Raw genomic sequence first — 17,063 nt, 5'->3', positions numbered from 1 at the left:
GTGAGAAGATCTTCTTGCAAGAAAAGAACCACCTGAACTTGAGATCTACAATGGATAATGGAAAGAGGAAAGAGTACATAAGTGATGTGATACAAGATGCATGACATTCCAAGGTAGCAGTGTCTTTAGGATTTCACTCTCCCTCCTTCATAAATTCAAGATCATCAATATTATAAAGTTATGATATACACATTAGTGTACATTACAATGACTTAAATTAAAAATCAAAGGTTTAACTTCAATTACTTTCACAAAAATTTCAATGATGACATCTGCTTTTGTTTACTCTCAATGGAAATTCAAGTCATTAAACTTGTTATAATCAGTTCAAAGAAGTTTCACTTAAGCTTTTTTACAAGAATCGTTAAGCGGGTTGCCTGTACCTGAGAAAGTAGTCACCAAACAAAGACTAAAACATGCAAGATATATACATGAAAAAAGAAACAACCAATCTTCTATCATGCAAGGAATTTCTATAAGTTACCATTGAATATAGAGTTTAGTGGCCTGACAGAAGCTCTCACTTAACCATCTGAGGAGAAAAAGTAAGAAGATCACCAACACGTAGTCAACATCCAATTGCATGAAAGGCTTTGTCCTCTGTACTGAATGGCCTGAAAGGGACATGTGGGTGAAGTTGAAGTGTTGTCCACCAGTATAGGAATGGCGGTGATCTGATATCCATAGACCAAGATATCATGGCAACACAAACCATCAAAAAAGCATTGCAAGGATGTAACACATAAGCACTCATAAACACAGACACACACACACACACACACACACACACACACACACACACACACACAAAACAAAACTAAATGAGGCAATCATAATAGATTTGGATAATAGGTATAATGTATGGAGAAGAGACAGAGTGGGTAAAGAGGAGGAGGAGTCATGATAATGTTAGGAAGGAGATAGTGATAAACCAAGTGGAATGTGGGGAAGGAAAAGCAGAAGTATTGTATATTAAGATGCATATTAATAAAAAAGAGTTAACAATCATTGTAACATATGTGCCACCAAAAACAAATTCATGGACCAATCAAGAATATAAAGACATGATAGATGACACAATAAGGAGTCTAATGAGAATCGTTAAAGAAAGGAGAAAAGTGATATTAGTAGGAGATTTCAACTGTAAAGAAGTGGACTGGGAAAATTATGAAAGTGGTATGGGGAAGAAGCCTGGGAGAAAGATTCTTGAACCTAATGATAGACAATATGATGGACCAGAGAGTAAAGGAATGCACAAGATTCAGAGGAAACGACGAGCCGAGCAGATTGGACCTAGTTTTACAAGGGTATACAAATGAATGATGATATAAGATATAAGTGCCCATTGGGAAAGAGTGACCATGCAATATTAGAAATAGATATAGAAGAAGGAAAGGAAGATAGAGACGATTCATACAAAGGAGACCGATTAAATTACAGAAAGGCTGATATTGAGAATCTCAAGAACTATTTTAAAACGTAGACTGGGAGGAGATGGAAAACTCAGAGACAATGCAAGACAAATATAACTTATTTTTGGAAATATACAAAACAGGAGTCAGGAATATGTCCCAAAATATAGACCAAAAGAAGAAGGAAAGAAAGATTGGTTTAATGCAAGGTGTGCTAGGGCAAAGGAGAAAAGAGATGGAGCATGGAAAAGGTGGAGGAGAAATAGAATCCAACAAACAAGGAAAACTTCAAGGCAGCGAGAAATGAATATGTTAAGGTGAGGAAGGAAGAGGAAAAGAACTTGAAAAGATATTGTCGAAAAATGTAAGGAGCAACCAAAATTGTTCTATAGATTCATAAATGGAAAAATTAGGCAAAAGAAACAATAGAAAGGTTAAAAGGAGAGAACGGGATGGTGGAAGACCCAAAAGTATGGCAGAACTATTAAATAAAAATTCCAGGAGGTCTTTACTAAAGAATCCAAATTTGAGAGGCCACAGGGTAATAGAGAGACAATCTATATGAAAGAGATTAAAGTAACCAAGCTTGAAATAAAAGAGTTAATGAAGGAACTGGATGAAGAGAAGGCAATGGGACCGGATGAAGTCTCAGGCAGAATACTGAAAGAATGTAGGGAAGAACTAGCAAGTCCTATATACAACATCATAAAATGCTCAATAGAAAATGGAACAGTGCCAGTAGAATGGAAAAGAGCTGAGGTGGTTCCCATATATAAGAGCGGAAGGAAGAAGAACCTTTAAATTACAGACCGGTATCACTAACTAGTGTAATATGCAAGATGTGTGAAAGAATAATAAAGAAACAATGGATCGAGTTCCTTGAAGACAACAAATTAATATCAAATAGCCAATTTGGTTTTAGAAAAGGACGGTCTTGTGTAACTAATTTATTGAGTTTCTATTCTAGAATAGTTGATAGAGTACAAGAGAGAGAGGGATGGGTTGACTGCATCTATTTGGATTTAAAAAAGGCGTTTGACAAAGTGCCACACGCAAGATTACTGTGGAAGTTAGAGGAGAAGGGTGGCTTAAAAGGAAGCACATTGAGATGGATAGAAAATTATTTGAGGGGGAGAGAAATAAGGACGGTAGTTAAAGATATGAAGTCCAAGTGGAGAGCAGTAGAAAGCGGAGTGCCACAGGGTCAGTATTGGCACCAATACTTTTCCTCATTTATATTAACGACATGCCAGAAGGAGTGAACAGCTACATAAATTTGTTTATGGATGATACGAAACTGTGCAGAGTTATAAAGCAAAAGGAGGATTGTGAAATACTGCAAGAAGACCTAAATAAGATCTGGGAATGGAGTAAGAAGTGGAAATGGAATTCAATGTGAACAAAAGCCATGTCATGGAAATGGGAAAGAGTGAAAGACGACCTGTGGGAATCTATAAGATGGGAGATGGAGTAGAACTGGAGAAAGTAAAAAGGAAAAGGACTTAGGAGTGACGATGGAAGAAAACAATCAACCAGTAAGCCATATTGATAGAATTTTTAGAGAAACATATAATTTGCTAAGGAATATTGGAGTAGCATTTCACTACATGGACAAAGAAATGATGAAGAAATTGATAAATACTATAATAAGACCCAGATTGGAATATGCAGGAGTAGTGTGGACCCCTCATAAAAAGAAACACATAAGAAAATTGGAGAGGCTACAAAAAATGGCTACAAGAATGGTCCCAGAACTTGAAGGGATGACATATGAGGAGAGACTAAAGGCTATGGATCTACCAACCTTGGAACAAAGAAGGGAGAGAGGAGACCTGATACAAGTCTATAAATTGATCAACGGAATGGACCAAGTGGATAATGAGAAACTGATCCTGAGAGAAGAATATGACACCCAAGCACAAGATCGCATAGTAAAAAGCTGAGAAAGGGAAGATGTCTGAGAGATATTAAAAATATAGTTTTCGCAGAGATGTATTGAGACGTGGATACATCTCTAGTGTACATTACAATGACTTAAATTAAACTGCCTAAATGTTAAACTTCATAATTTTACCCTCATTAAACCTTTCACTGTACTATGATGCACTCTCACTTTGTTTACTCTCAATGGAAATTCAAGTCAGGGGGTTAAACTTGTTATAATCAGTTCACTTAACGAAGTTTCACTTAACGAAGCGTTTTTTAGGAACGTAACCCCTTCGTTAAGCGGGGGTTGCCTGTACCTGAGAAAGTAGTCACCAGGAAACAAAGACTAAAACATGCAAGATATATACATGCCTAAAAAAGAAACAACCAATCTTCTATCATGCAAGGAATTTCTTTATAAGGTTACCATTGAATATAGAGTTTAGTGGCCTGACAGAAGCTCTCACTTACTTACCATCTGAGGAGTAGCCGGTAAGCCCTCCGAAGATCACCAACACGTAGTCAACATCCAACTCTTGCATGATCTCGTAGGCTTTGTCCTCTGTACTGGCCATGGCCTGACCCACACGGGATATGTGGGTGTTGTTCCAAGTGTTGTTGTCCACCAGTATAGTCCGATTGGCCATGGCGGTGATCTGATATCCATAGTCCCACCAAGACATCACCTTGGCATCCTACACAAACCATCAACATTACCAAGCATTGCAAGGGGAGAATAACACCACCAAGCACTCATCCAAACACACACACACACACACACACACACACACACACACACACACACACACACACACACACAAAACTAAATGAGGCAATCATAATAGATTTGGATAATAGGTATAATGTATGGAGAAGAGACAGAGTGGGTAAAAGAGGAGGAGGAGTCATGATAATGTTAAGGAAGGAGATAGTGATCAACCAAGTGGAATGTGGGGAAGGAAAAGCAGAAGTATTGTATATTAAGATGCATATTAATAAAAAAGAGTTAACAATCATTGTAACATATGTGCCACCAAAAACAAATTCATGGACCAATCAAGAATATAAAGACATGATAGATGACACAATAAGGAGTCTAATGAGAATCGTTAAAGAAAGGAGAAAAGTGATATTAGTAGGAGATTTCAACTGTAAAGAAGTGGACTGGGAAAATTATGAAAGTGGTATGGGGGAAGAAGCCTGGGAGAAAGATTCTTGAACCTAATGATAGACAATATGATGGACCAGAGAGTAAAGGAATGCACAAGATTCAGAGGAAACGACGAGCTGGCGAGATTGGACCTAGTTTTTACAAGGGTATACAAATGAATGATGATATAAGATATAAGTGCCCATTGGGAAAGAGTGACCATGCAATATTAGAAATAGATATAGAAGAAGGAAAGGAAGATAGAGACGATTCATACAAAGGAGACCGATTAAATTACAGAAAGGCTGATATTGAGAATCTCAAGAACTATTTTAAAACGTAGACTGGGAGGAGATGGAAAACTCAGAGACAATGCAAGACAAATATAACTTATTTTTGGAAATATACAAAACAGGAGTCAGGGAATATGTCCCAAAATATAGACCAAAAGAAGAAGGAAAGAAAGATTGGTTTAATGCAAGGTGTGCTAGGGCAAAGGAGAAAAGAGATGGAGCATGGAAAAGGTGGAGGAGAAATAGAATCCAACAAACAAGGAAAACTTCAAGGCAGTGAGAAATGAATATGTTAAGGTGAGGAAGGAAGAGGAAAAGAACTTGAAAAAGATATTGTCGAAAAATGTAAGGAGCAACCAAAATTGTTCTATAGATTCATAAATGGAAAAATTAGGCAAAAAGAAACAATAGAAAGGTTAAAAGGAGAGAACGGGATGGTGGAAGACCCAAAAGTATGGCAGAACTATTAAATAAAAATTCCAGGAGGTCTTTACTAAAGAATCCAAATTTGAGAGGCCACAGGGTAATAGAGAGACAATCTATATGAAAGAGATTAAAGTAACCAAGCTTGAAATAAAAGAGTTAATGAAGGAACTGGATGAAGAGAAGGCAATGGGACCGGATGAAGTCTCAGGCAGAATACTGAAAGAATGTAGGGAAGAACTAGCAAGTCCTATATACAACATCATAAAATGCTCAATAGAAAATGGAACAGTGCCAGTAGAATGGAAAAGAGCTGAGGTGGTTCCCATATATAAGAGCGGAAGGAAAGAAGAACCTTTAAATTACAGACCGGTATCACTAACTAGTGTAATATGCAAGATGTGTGAAAGAATAATAAAGAAACAATGGATCGAGTTCCTTGAAGACAACAAATTAATATCAAATAGCCAATTTGGTTTTAGAAAAGGACGGTCTTGTGTAACTAATTTATTGAGTTTCTATTCTAGAATAGTTGATAGAGTACAAGAGAGAGAGGGATGGGTTGACTGCATCTATTTGGATTTAAAAAAGGCGTTTGACAAAGTGCCACATGCAAGATTACTGTGGAAGTTAGAGGAGAAGGGTGGCTTAAAAGGAAGCACATTGAGATGGATAGAAAATTATTTGAGGGGGAGAGAAATAAGGACGGTAGTTAAAGATATGAAGTCCAAGTGGAGAGCAGTAGAAAGCGGAGTGCCACAGGGGTCAGTATTGGCACCAATACTTTTCCTCATTTATATTAACGACATGCCAGAAGGAGTGAACAGCTACATAAATTTGTTTATGGATGATACGAAACTGTGCAGAGTTATAAAGCAAAAGGAGGATTGTGAAATACTGCAAGAAGACCTAAATAAGATCTGGGAATGGAGTAAGAAGTGGGAAATGGAATTCAATGTGAACAAAAGCCATGTCATGGAAATGGGAAAGAGTGAAAGACGACCTGTGGGAATCTATAAGATGGGAGATGGAGTAGAACTGGAGAAAGTAAAAAGGAAAAGGACTTAGGAGTGACGATGGAAGAAAACAATCAACCAGTAAGCCATATTGATAGAATTTTTAGAGAAACATATAATTTGCTAAGGAATATTGGAGTAGCATTTCACTACATGGACAAAGAAATGATGAAGAAATTGATAAATACTATAATAAGACCCAGATTGGAATATGCAGGAGTAGTGTGGACCCCTCATAAAAAGAAACACATAAGAAAATTGGAGAGGCTACAAAAAATGGCTACAAGAATGGTCCCAGAACTTGAAGGGATGACATATGAGGAGAGACTAAAGGCTATGGATCTACCAACCTTGGAACAAAGAAGGAGAGAGGAGACCTGATACAAGTCTATAAATTGATCAACGGAATGGACCAAGTGGATAATGAGAAACTGATCCTGAGAGAAGAATATGACATCCAAGCACAAGATCGCATAGTAAAAAGCTGAGAAAGGAAGATGTCTGAGAGATATAAAAAAATATAGTTTCCCGCAGAGATGTATTGAGACGTGGAACAGTTTAGATGAAGAAGTAGTGTCTGCAACGAGTGTGCATACTTTTAAAGTAAGATTGGATAAGTGTAGATATGGAGACGGGGCCACACGAGCATAAAGCCCAGGCCCTGTAAAACTACAACTAGGTAAATACAACTAGGTAAATACACACACACACACTTCACATCAAGGTATGAAAAAGGAGCAAGTAATGTAATGAAAAATCTTAGAAGAATGAAATGCAAAAAAACATCATTCAGTGTAATTATGTGAATCAAAACAAACATTCCAAAAGTGGAGTGAGTAGTGGGCACCCTCTCCAACCACAATCACACCAAGCCATGCACAAGTAAACAAGAGGAACCACTGAGCACTACTTACCTGAGGGGTGTTGTGTCTCAGCCAGTAGTAGGCTTCCCGAAAGTCGTCAAAAATTATCCTGGATCCATCATGGCCACGGGCAGAGAGGACGATGGAAGGGGAGCTGTACGCCTCTGAGGTAACCCAGGTGCAGTGCAGTGTGTACATCACCAGAAACACCGACATCACACACACAAAGAATGTTGCAATCTGGTCAAGGAATGTCCAAACTTTATCTGTCACTCTGTGTGTGTGTGTGTGTGTGTGTGTGTGTGTGTGTGTGTGTGTGTGTGTGTGTGTGTGTGTGTGTGTGTAATAATAATAATAATAATAATAATAATAATAATGTGTGTGTGTGTGTGTGTGTGTGTGTGTGTGTGTGTGTGTGTGTGTGTGTAATAATAATAATAATAATAATAATAATAATAATAATAATAATAATAATAATAATAATAATAATCGGTTTATTAGTTAGGCAATGTAAAAAAATACACTGAAAATGTACAGGGGGGGGGGGCATTGCCACAATGAACTAAAAATGCTTAACCTAACTATGGATAAACTTAACCTGTGTGTGTGTGTGTGTGTGTGTGTGTGTGTGTGTGTGTGTGTGTGTGTGTGTGTGTGTGTGTGTGTGTGTGTGTGTGTGTTTCACTGTTTGATCTGCTGCAGTCTCTGATGAGACAGCCAGACGTTACCCTACGGAACGAGCTCAGGGCTCATTATTTCCAATCTTCGGATAGGCCTGAGACCAGGCACACACCACACACCGGGACAACAAGGTCACAACTCCTCGATTCACATCCCGTACCTACTCACTGCTAGGTGAACAGGGGCTACACGTGAAAGGAGACACACCCAAATATCTCCACCCGGCCGGGGAATCGAACCCCGGTCCTCTGGCTTGTGAAGCCAGCACTCTAACCACTGAGCTACCGGGCGTGTGTGTTTCACTGTTTGATCTGCTGCAGTCTCTGACGAGACAATCAGATGTTACCCTACGGAACGAGCTCAGAGCTCATTATTTCCGATCTTCGGATAGGCCTGAGACCAGGCACACACCACACACCGGGACAACAAGGTCACAACTCCTCGATTTACATCCAGTACCTACTCACTGCTAGGTGAACAGGGGATACACGTGAAAGGAGACACACCCAAATATCTCCACCCGGCCGGGAAATCGAACCCCGGTCCTCTAACCACTGAGCTACCAGGCGTGTGTGTATTTACCTAATTGTATTTACCTAATTGTAACATACGGGAAAAGAGCTATGCTGTGTGTGTGTGTGTGTGTGTGTGTGTGTGTGTGTGTGTGTGTGTGTGTGTGTGTGTGTGTGTGTGTGTGCATACATCTGCTAAATGGTCTACATTAAATCCCAAAGTATGAATATGGCTAGTAAAATAAACTGATGTAAAGAGAGAAATGCTACTGACATTTTTTATATAAATTTTCTTCAGGAAATCGAACCCCGGTCCTCTGGCTTGTGAAGCCAGCGCTCTAACCACTGAGCTACCAGGTGTGTGTGTGTGTGTGTGTGTGTGTGTGTGTGTGTGTGTGTGTGTGTGTGTGTGTGTGTGTGTGTGTGTGTGCATACATCTGCTAAATGGTCTACATTAAATCCCAAAGTATGAATATGGTTAGTAAAATAAACTGATGTAAAGAGAGAAATGCTACTGACATTTTATATATAAATTTTCTTCACAACTAAGCTTAAAAAGGAAAATATATTGGTCTCATGAGACTAAGCACCTAAGCAGATCTGAACAAAAAAAAGTGAAGATTTAGTATCACTCACAATAAGGATAAGAATAATTTTGAAAGTTAGATAAAATCTCTGGTCCTGGTAACCAGAGCTTACCTTATTACAGAAACTTTGATCTACAAATTCAGAAAACAGCCTCTGTACTAGCCTACCATTCCTACACATAAAATAATAATAATAATAATAATAATAAAAACAATAAAAATAATAATAATAATAATAATAATAATAACAATAATAATAACAATAATAATAACATAATAATAATGATAATATAAAAATCCAAGCCTACCTCACTGCGCATGAAATAATTGCCCTCAAATTTGGTCTTCTTTTTTTCTGTCTTGACTTCATCTATCTGTTTCATGTAGGTGGAGAGCATGGAGGACACAGCAATGCCAGAGAGAATGCACATGACAGGAGCCAACACCAGCATCAGACGCACCATCACTCCCTGCCCACACAAGGGAATAAATTAAACTCAATACTTATCATCATACTATCACTCCACATCAGTACCTCACTAACATACCACTTGTGTTGGCACTATTCTGTACACTCTGTCTTATCTTAAATTTAAATCACAATATCCAAAGATGCAACAAGTTTCCTACCTTAAGATGCATCCTCATGCTTTCCCCTCTCACTCATAACTACTCAAATTACCAGTACTTCACCAATCACACTTCTACTGCTATGCACACTGCCCTATCTTGCATTCTCATTACACCATGTAAATAACATACTATCAATTGCCTATCTTTCAATGATTTCTCATGTTTTTCTCTCATTATAATATTACAATGTTGACACTACTCTGAAATCACACATTTTTTACACCTCTGTGCACACTGTTCTGTCTTGCACCCTCATCACAAGACACAATATATTATCAGTTTCCTCACTTCTAATACCTTCTCAGACTTTTCCTTCATACTTCTATATCTGCAAGGGAGTGAACCAACATATTTAAACTTGTCTAATGTAAAAAACACACCAGGAAAATGTCAAACTTCTTTGATATAAAGGATAGGAATAAGTAAAATAAGGAGGCCTGTCATAAATAGAAAGAAAAGAAAAATATAAATATAATACAATAAATTAAAACCAGTTATGAAAAAACTTACAGCAAAATAGATACTGAGGACTCCATAGAGAATGATGAAGATATTCTCATCAGTAAGGTTGGAGAAACAGAAATACAGTCCAACAGGGAACATGAAGGTCAGCATCTGCAGGTCAAAGTAGAAGGAGGACCAGGCAGTGGGCTGATGCTCAGAAACAGAGGCAATAATAGGGATGTTGTTCTTGGCATAGGAGGGGTCCAGCAGTGAGTAGAAGCGACCTGTCCATGGAGCAATTTTCCCCATGGCTGTCAGCATCACCAGCACCAGCACACCTGTGGCTGCCACTGTGGAGATGACAGCACGAAACAGCACCTCAAACTGTGCCTTGTTGAGCCTTGAACGCACATAATCCACAAAGGCATGAATCTGGCACAGACCAAATACACCAAATGCCTGCGAAGGGATGGATAAAATAAACTCTTGGTATGCTTCTGGAAATGTTGAAATAAAACTAATAAAAAGTAACTTCTACACACAAAAGCTTCCCTCTATCAATCTGTCATTTTCTACAAGCCTCAGCAATGAATTTGGGTAACAAAATTAATTCTTAAATTCTAAAATTAAAGAAACCAATAACCAGCAAGAACCATTCATTATCGTAAAACTGCTCCACATTGAACACTGAACACAGTATGCAAGTATCAAAAAAGTAACAAGTCAATAGCACTTCAAGGGGGAGAGAAAATTATGTAGACAAAAAAAAAAAGGTAAAGAAAATCAGATAGGGCAAAAGTTGAAACTCACCCCCATGTGCTCTGAGGTGGAAACCGGTTGGAAACCCACAAAGGAGATCTGCATGGACAGGATGGTGCCAATGACATAGAGGGTGGAGTAGGCAACATAAACACGGTGGGAGAAGCGGCCAGTGATCATGAGGATTAGCACGTGTAGCGGGATGATGTTGATGAGGAAAACGTAACCACCCCATGACGACACCTAAAAAAAAAAAAAAAAAAAAAAAGAAGAAAAACAAAAGTATCGCCATTGTGGTAATCCTGCAAGTGAAGACGGAATGACAGAGATATGAAACTAAATAAATCCAGTAGCTTAATAACAAACATCTATGACATGGCAACATCTCAGTCATGAAGAATGCAACCTCCACCACACTGGTGCTTAAACAGCTCCATAATACCTCTATTATCTCTACACCAGGTCAGCAATCCTGCAGGGTGGCCATGACACACCACACATACATCACATAATCCACTCTTAGCTCCATTAGTCCTTGGTGGAAAGAAAAAATTCTTACAGGCCACCATACTAACACTAGTACAGGGTGGGGCAAATCAAATGCCCTAGTTTTGATAGGCTATTAGGAAAAGTAAAACAATACTTACAGAATTATTTGTTGTTTTATTTGAATCAGTATACAATGCCGTTTGTGTGATTACTTCCTGATGCCATCTTCAAAAAGTGATCACACAAACGACATTGTATACTGATTCGAATAAAACAAATAATTCTGTAAGTATTGTTTTACTTTTCCTAATAGCCTATAAAAACTAGGGCATTTGATTTGCCCCACCCTGTACATCTTCCATCACCATACTATGACCTCCACCATATTGCCAATACTAATTTAACCAAAACTGTCATCATATGAGGTACCATGTAGAAATAGGCCAAAGCTGCCATGGTTGACCAGAAGAGTGTCCCAGTCTTCACTGCCTTGATCCACATATAGTATGTCAGCAACATACAGAAGATAGCAATACCTGCAGGAATGCAATATTTGTGTTAGCATTCCTTATGTACAAAACAAAGCTGTGCATCTCCTCTATTCACTTCACAATGAAATTAATGAAAATACTTGTAAAATACAAAAAAGTAAAGGAATGTTGAAGGAAAGCTGAAAATGAATTATGAAAATTAAATCTTGTCGATAAAAAAAAATAGACAAAAATTAAGTTAGGCATGATCTGGTGGTACCCAGTCAAAAGAATCTTCTCCAAGGCTACTTTATATCTATTAGTTACTTCTCTAAAATGTTTTCAAGTATTTTGTTTCATGTGAGGAGTTCCATACTGGAAGAGCAAAGCATGCCCAATTTCGTCACCATTTTCCTAGTTTTTGCTTTGTTAATATTTGTATTTTGTATCTTTATGTTTCAATATTCACAATTGATCATTATTGTGTACAGTATTCAAAGAAACATGTATTCAAACTTTGGTGAACTTCCAAAATCATTACACAATCTGCAGAAGATATGCAAAAAAAATGTAGTGAATATCATGATCTCAAACATTTTTTGAGGCTACTATGATTCTGATTATCTACTAGTCAAATTGAGACCAAGTTCATTGCCATAGCATATTCAGTAATTCCTCATTATATGGTACATATGCGTTCCTAAAAACCTTACCGCAAATCGAAATTACCGTATACTGAACCCATTATAACATGTAATAATAGGGAATATGTTCCAGCATGTCGGAAGTGACCCCTACAGACATGAAAATACATGAAAATAGTCATATAAAAAAAATGTCAAGTATTGCGCAAAAGAAATAAACAAAATGTTTTTATTTGCCTTTCACTTGCCACGTATTCTATCAGATGATGTCCCTCTCAAGGCTAAGGGACAGTAGGGTTTTCAGCCCTTACTCATAAAATCCACAAAAAACACGCCGCAAGGATTTCATTTGTGTTCATTGGGAAACGCAGGAAGAGACTGATTGTTGTGGTGGCCGCGCAGCATGGTGGTGCTATGGTATGGTGTATCTGTGAATTTTTATCGTAAATAGAATCAAGGGTAGTAATTATCAAATGCTGAAACGAAGTACCATATAAGGAGGACTTACTGTATTACAAAAAATCATAGTCAGAAGTTTGTCAAACTCTGAGCACATTTTCTCCTTTCTTTATTTTGGCATAAGCAGCCCTTCTACTATGGCACACTTCATGTATCATCCGACAGGACTGAGCAGCACCCCTACCCTCATTATCATAGGAGCCGGCCACTGAACGAGAGATGTAGCCCGGGACTATGGCAATCATGACGGCAGCAACCAGACCAGCACCAGGACTCTGAAGGAACAAGAACATACATTCAGCTAATAAAAAAAATCATTTCCAATGCTTGATAGGGCAGCTGTATTGCATATTAACTTTTGATAAATACTTAGCAAATCATTTCAACAAGATAACTAAATAACTCTGGACATATCCTGATTGAAAATATTGTCTAAGAGATGTAATATTGCATTAGTTTCAGTACTATGAACATTGATGCATCATCAAACTAAGTAATCTAAGTATAATGAAACATACACATTTTCATCTGATGTTTGGGTTAAGTTTATTTTAATGTATTCTTTAACTTTAACACTGATCATGATTTCAAAGACATATTTTACCATGAAATATTAAAAATTTCCAAAATATTTGCATAATGTTCCAGCATGTTCCTCTCTGCTTCACCTGTCATGACTAAAGGTACCTTGAGTTCCTTGGCCAGATGATAGGTGACAATGGTAGTAAGGGAGGAGAAGAATGGAGCCAGGAAGACACACACATTACGAACATCTATGGTTATGTGCAGCCAATTTAGAATATGATATATGGATGCTGAAGTGACCATCAGTCCAGGATATATGGTGCCTGATAAAATAAAAGTTGATTAATGTATGCTTCTCCACAAAATATGTTTAGGTACAGTCTGTTGTGAGTTAACAAAGAAAGATGAAGCTTTTAAAATCTATATCAGAATAAAACATGCTGAATGTCATCAGAAAACACATTTCTAAAATGCACAAGTAAAATACAAATATTTTCCATAAAATCCGTAGCTTTAAGACAAGATGTGTAACATTCCTACCAATATTATTTCTTTATTCATCTCTCCCATTAGATACTTTTATTCATCCCTCCACTCCCTTTAATTCCTTGTCTGATCACCATTTATTTTCCTTAACCTAAACAAATACATTATAGTGGAAACACGTCTGCAACACACACACACCTCCAATAATCCTGCCCAGTGGGTACCATGCTCTGTCATCAAACCAGTTGTGGAAACTGTAGAATCCTTCCTCTGCTAAGAACTTAGTTGTCCGATAATTGAAATAAGGATCAAACTCGTGGATCACAGACTCAAAGCGAAGAACAGAGAACAACCTGCATGAGAAAGCTGTGGGAAAGGCTTTTATGAGAAGCAGAAGAGGAAATGGCAAAAAATTAAAAATTAAAAAACAAAATTTCTATCATGGAAGATCTATATTTAGTCATTTCACTGTTTCCACCCAATAAATTCTAACATAAAAGTGTTACAATATCAAGAAAAAGTCTTCATCAGTGTCTTAAAACTTTAAAATATCATCAAATTTGTACATATATATTACTATTATCATTCACTTTGGTTTTTCTTCAATATTTACAGAGAATGGCAGCAAGGGAGAGGACAGCCATTTTGAGGAGGGTGTCCTGTTTCTCCACGGACATCCGAAGCCATCCCCTGGTGCGGTAACTTAGTATTGGTGCAGACATCTTGGCCTGTAGTACATAAGGAGTTATCAGAGATCCCCCACCTTAAAGTTAATCACCATGTGAAGGCTACTAGTTAACCCTTGTTGACTGCTGAGGCATCTTGAACTTAGCCTTGACTACCCTGGTTTATTTGTTTTGTTAGCAAGCCAAATTTCACTAATTTTTGCTTCCCACCCAAAAATTCAAGCTTCCCACCATATTGCCAAATTTGTTAGACTGGGAGGAGAAAAGGGAATTTTGAGTATGTGTATTTCAAGGAACCATTTATCTAACAGCACTTGTTTGCCTGACATGAGAGGTTACGGCGGTTCCCTCAAGCAAACTCACCAAAATTCATCATAAATATTTTCAAAAGGTGACAAAGATTTTCAACACTCCACACATAGACATTTAACTTATGAGGATGGCCACATCTACTTATTGTGTTGTGTTCAACACTGCAGACATACCAATCTTGTACAATACACTAACATCACTAAACAAGGAACATATTGACCTCTAAAAAAAAAATCTAATGAATGATATGACATGATTACATTCAATAGAAAAGTACACATTATAAGTCACACCAATATTGAAGTTAAAAGTAATCCAATCATACATATGCAATTGTGTCTCAGAAGAAAGATGGTAGTATGACAGAAAGTGCTGGTGTAAAAATTGAAGCTGATATGCTAGTCAAGTAACAAATTATTCTGGCAAATATCTTTCCTGTCAACTTCAATCTCGTGTGAACTACAGATCAGAGGACTTATGCTTGGTATGCATTCTAATTTTTAAAATAACCATAACTATCTGCCATTAAGAGATTGCTATATTAGGATCCAGTCCAAGGCTTGGCAAGATATTCCTCCCTTTGTCTTTAAAATATTGTGCCAAGAAGTAGTTATTATTTATGATTCAAAACATTAACACTTAATCTGAAGTATTAAAATATGGCATTAAATCATTCACCCTAGATTCCTGGGCTTGTGTAATGTCTGTACTCAGGCAGTACGCTTCTCAACACACATGGTCAGTGGTCACTTGACATCCACAACAAGAGGATAAATCAGTAATATGGCAGAATCAGACAAATTACAAATATGGAAGGTAGAAATGACTGCATGGCTCATCATTTTCCTTTTCCAAGACACAGGCTGGTATGTCCACATAACTCATGGTCACTATTACTGCTCAAGTTTTTATTTAATTATCTATACTAAAATATAAAGGCACCTTTTGGTGGATTAGCAGGACTCGCCATTATTTCATTGATCAAATAGAAAGTGTGGTGTGAAATCAGAATACAATCCTTCACTGACTGACAACCAGTGGTATCCCCTTTTACTACAATATATTTTATCTTGGTGACTTCTATGTATGTCACACTTTTGAGCTCCAAGTTAGGTGGACCCTTATTATTTACTGGGTTTTTTTTACCATATTGTAAGGTTAAAAATGGTTTGAAAAATGGTGACATGAAGATGATGGCCAGTCTGGACTGGCCTATCCTACGCCTAAAATGTAATGTACCTTAAGTTAATGATGCACTGAGAAATTAGAAATACGGCAAAAAAATTTAAAAAAAATGCTTTATAGCATAAACAATGTTGGAAACCTTGCATCCACTGATAGTGACAGGAGATTTTAATGGGAACATTATATTCAAAGAAAATCCACAGGAGGCCAAACATCAGCTGTACTGTGCAATGACAAGCATGTGTGGCCATCTGTCAAACTGTGATAAACCTGACATTGGGGAATTCCAACTATTTCTAGAATCATCGACACTGTTTGCTCATAAAAACTCATGACAGGGAGATTTATTGGCCAACAGGTGTGCAGGGTGACAAGGAAGGATGGATGGGTAAGGTGTGGGATGCAGCTTTCTGAAATCACACCAGTACGAGCGTCTTTAAGGAGCTAACTATTGTCATCAGATACTTACAATGCCTCTGATCCTGCCACACTACAAACAAAGTTGCACTTCCTTCTCACCAAACACCCGGCGGCTGCCAGACCCCCTGGACAGCACGCCAGACTGAGTGCCTCCCCATGTGTCAATCTGTAAAGGACTGCCGCCTTTGTCAGCGTTTCTATTACCTGGTAACGCGCCCTGCCCTGTCCTGCACTTCCTGATCCTCCACTCACCAGGGAACACGCTTCTGGGGGCCTGTGACGGCGGAGCAGCGGCTCAGAAGCGGCGGGAGTGAGGCGGCGGCAGCAGCAGCAGGTGTCGGCCGTTCATTGGCCCACGCCGGCTGTGTCGCTCTGCCAACGGGCCACACCAATACACAACAGACACACCACGGCGCGCCCCTCCTCCCACCTCTCAATCCTACACCCCAGTGTAGGAACAGTGATTTAACATGAAGAAATTATGCAATTTATCATTTGATGCTGGGTGTCAATTATCATAGTGGATTACACCCTACCTAGTTGTATGTATCATACCCAAGGGTGTTTGTAAACTTTGTATGGGCTCAGGGCAAGGAAGTTGAAAAGTCGAAACCCATTCAACCCAAGGGTGTTTGTTTGGCCTCAGGGCAATGAGACTGAAACTAATTTAACCTCCTTGCCTCAGGGC

General features: G+C 38.2%; 1 protein-coding gene across 4 annotated transcripts in view; it reads right to left on the bottom strand.

The window, feature by feature from the left end:
- LOC123506845 (dolichyl-diphosphooligosaccharide--protein glycosyltransferase subunit STT3A-like) overlaps positions 1-16,784 on the bottom strand; it is a 47,414-nt gene extending 30,630 nt beyond the window's left edge. The window contains exons 1-11 of one of the 4 annotated variants that reach the window (XM_045259195.1): positions 16,628-16,784; positions 14,386-14,500; positions 13,971-14,138; positions 13,449-13,609; positions 12,946-13,036; positions 11,618-11,724; positions 10,751-10,942; positions 10,007-10,399; positions 9,172-9,333; positions 7,135-7,323; positions 3,814-4,033 (exon numbers count right to left, since the gene is read on the bottom strand). In XM_045259195.1, coding sequence (XP_045115130.1) covers positions 3,814-4,033; positions 7,135-7,323; positions 9,172-9,333; positions 10,007-10,399; positions 10,751-10,942; positions 11,618-11,724; positions 12,946-13,036; positions 13,449-13,609; positions 13,971-14,138; positions 14,386-14,494 — 1,792 coding nt within the window. In that variant the 5' untranslated portion in view covers positions 14,495-14,500; positions 16,628-16,784. Of the gene's footprint in view, positions 1-3,813; positions 4,034-7,134; positions 7,324-9,171; positions 9,334-10,006; positions 10,400-10,750; positions 10,943-11,617; positions 11,725-12,945; positions 13,037-13,448; positions 13,610-13,970; positions 14,139-14,385; positions 14,501-16,424; positions 16,558-16,579 lie in introns of those variants that run through there. The other 3 variants (XM_045259197.1, XM_045259196.1, XM_045259198.1) reach the window with 3 other exon arrangements.
- Positions 16,785-17,063: the final 279 nt, after the last annotated feature.

This window comes from Portunus trituberculatus, chromosome 21 (genome assembly GCF_017591435.1).
Source record: "Portunus trituberculatus isolate SZX2019 chromosome 21, ASM1759143v1, whole genome shotgun sequence".
Classification (NCBI taxonomy): Eukaryota; Metazoa; Arthropoda; class Malacostraca; order Decapoda; family Portunidae; genus Portunus; species Portunus trituberculatus.
The sequence above is the reverse complement of the archived record's forward strand: the minus strand, read 5'-3'. Positions and strand labels throughout refer to the sequence as shown.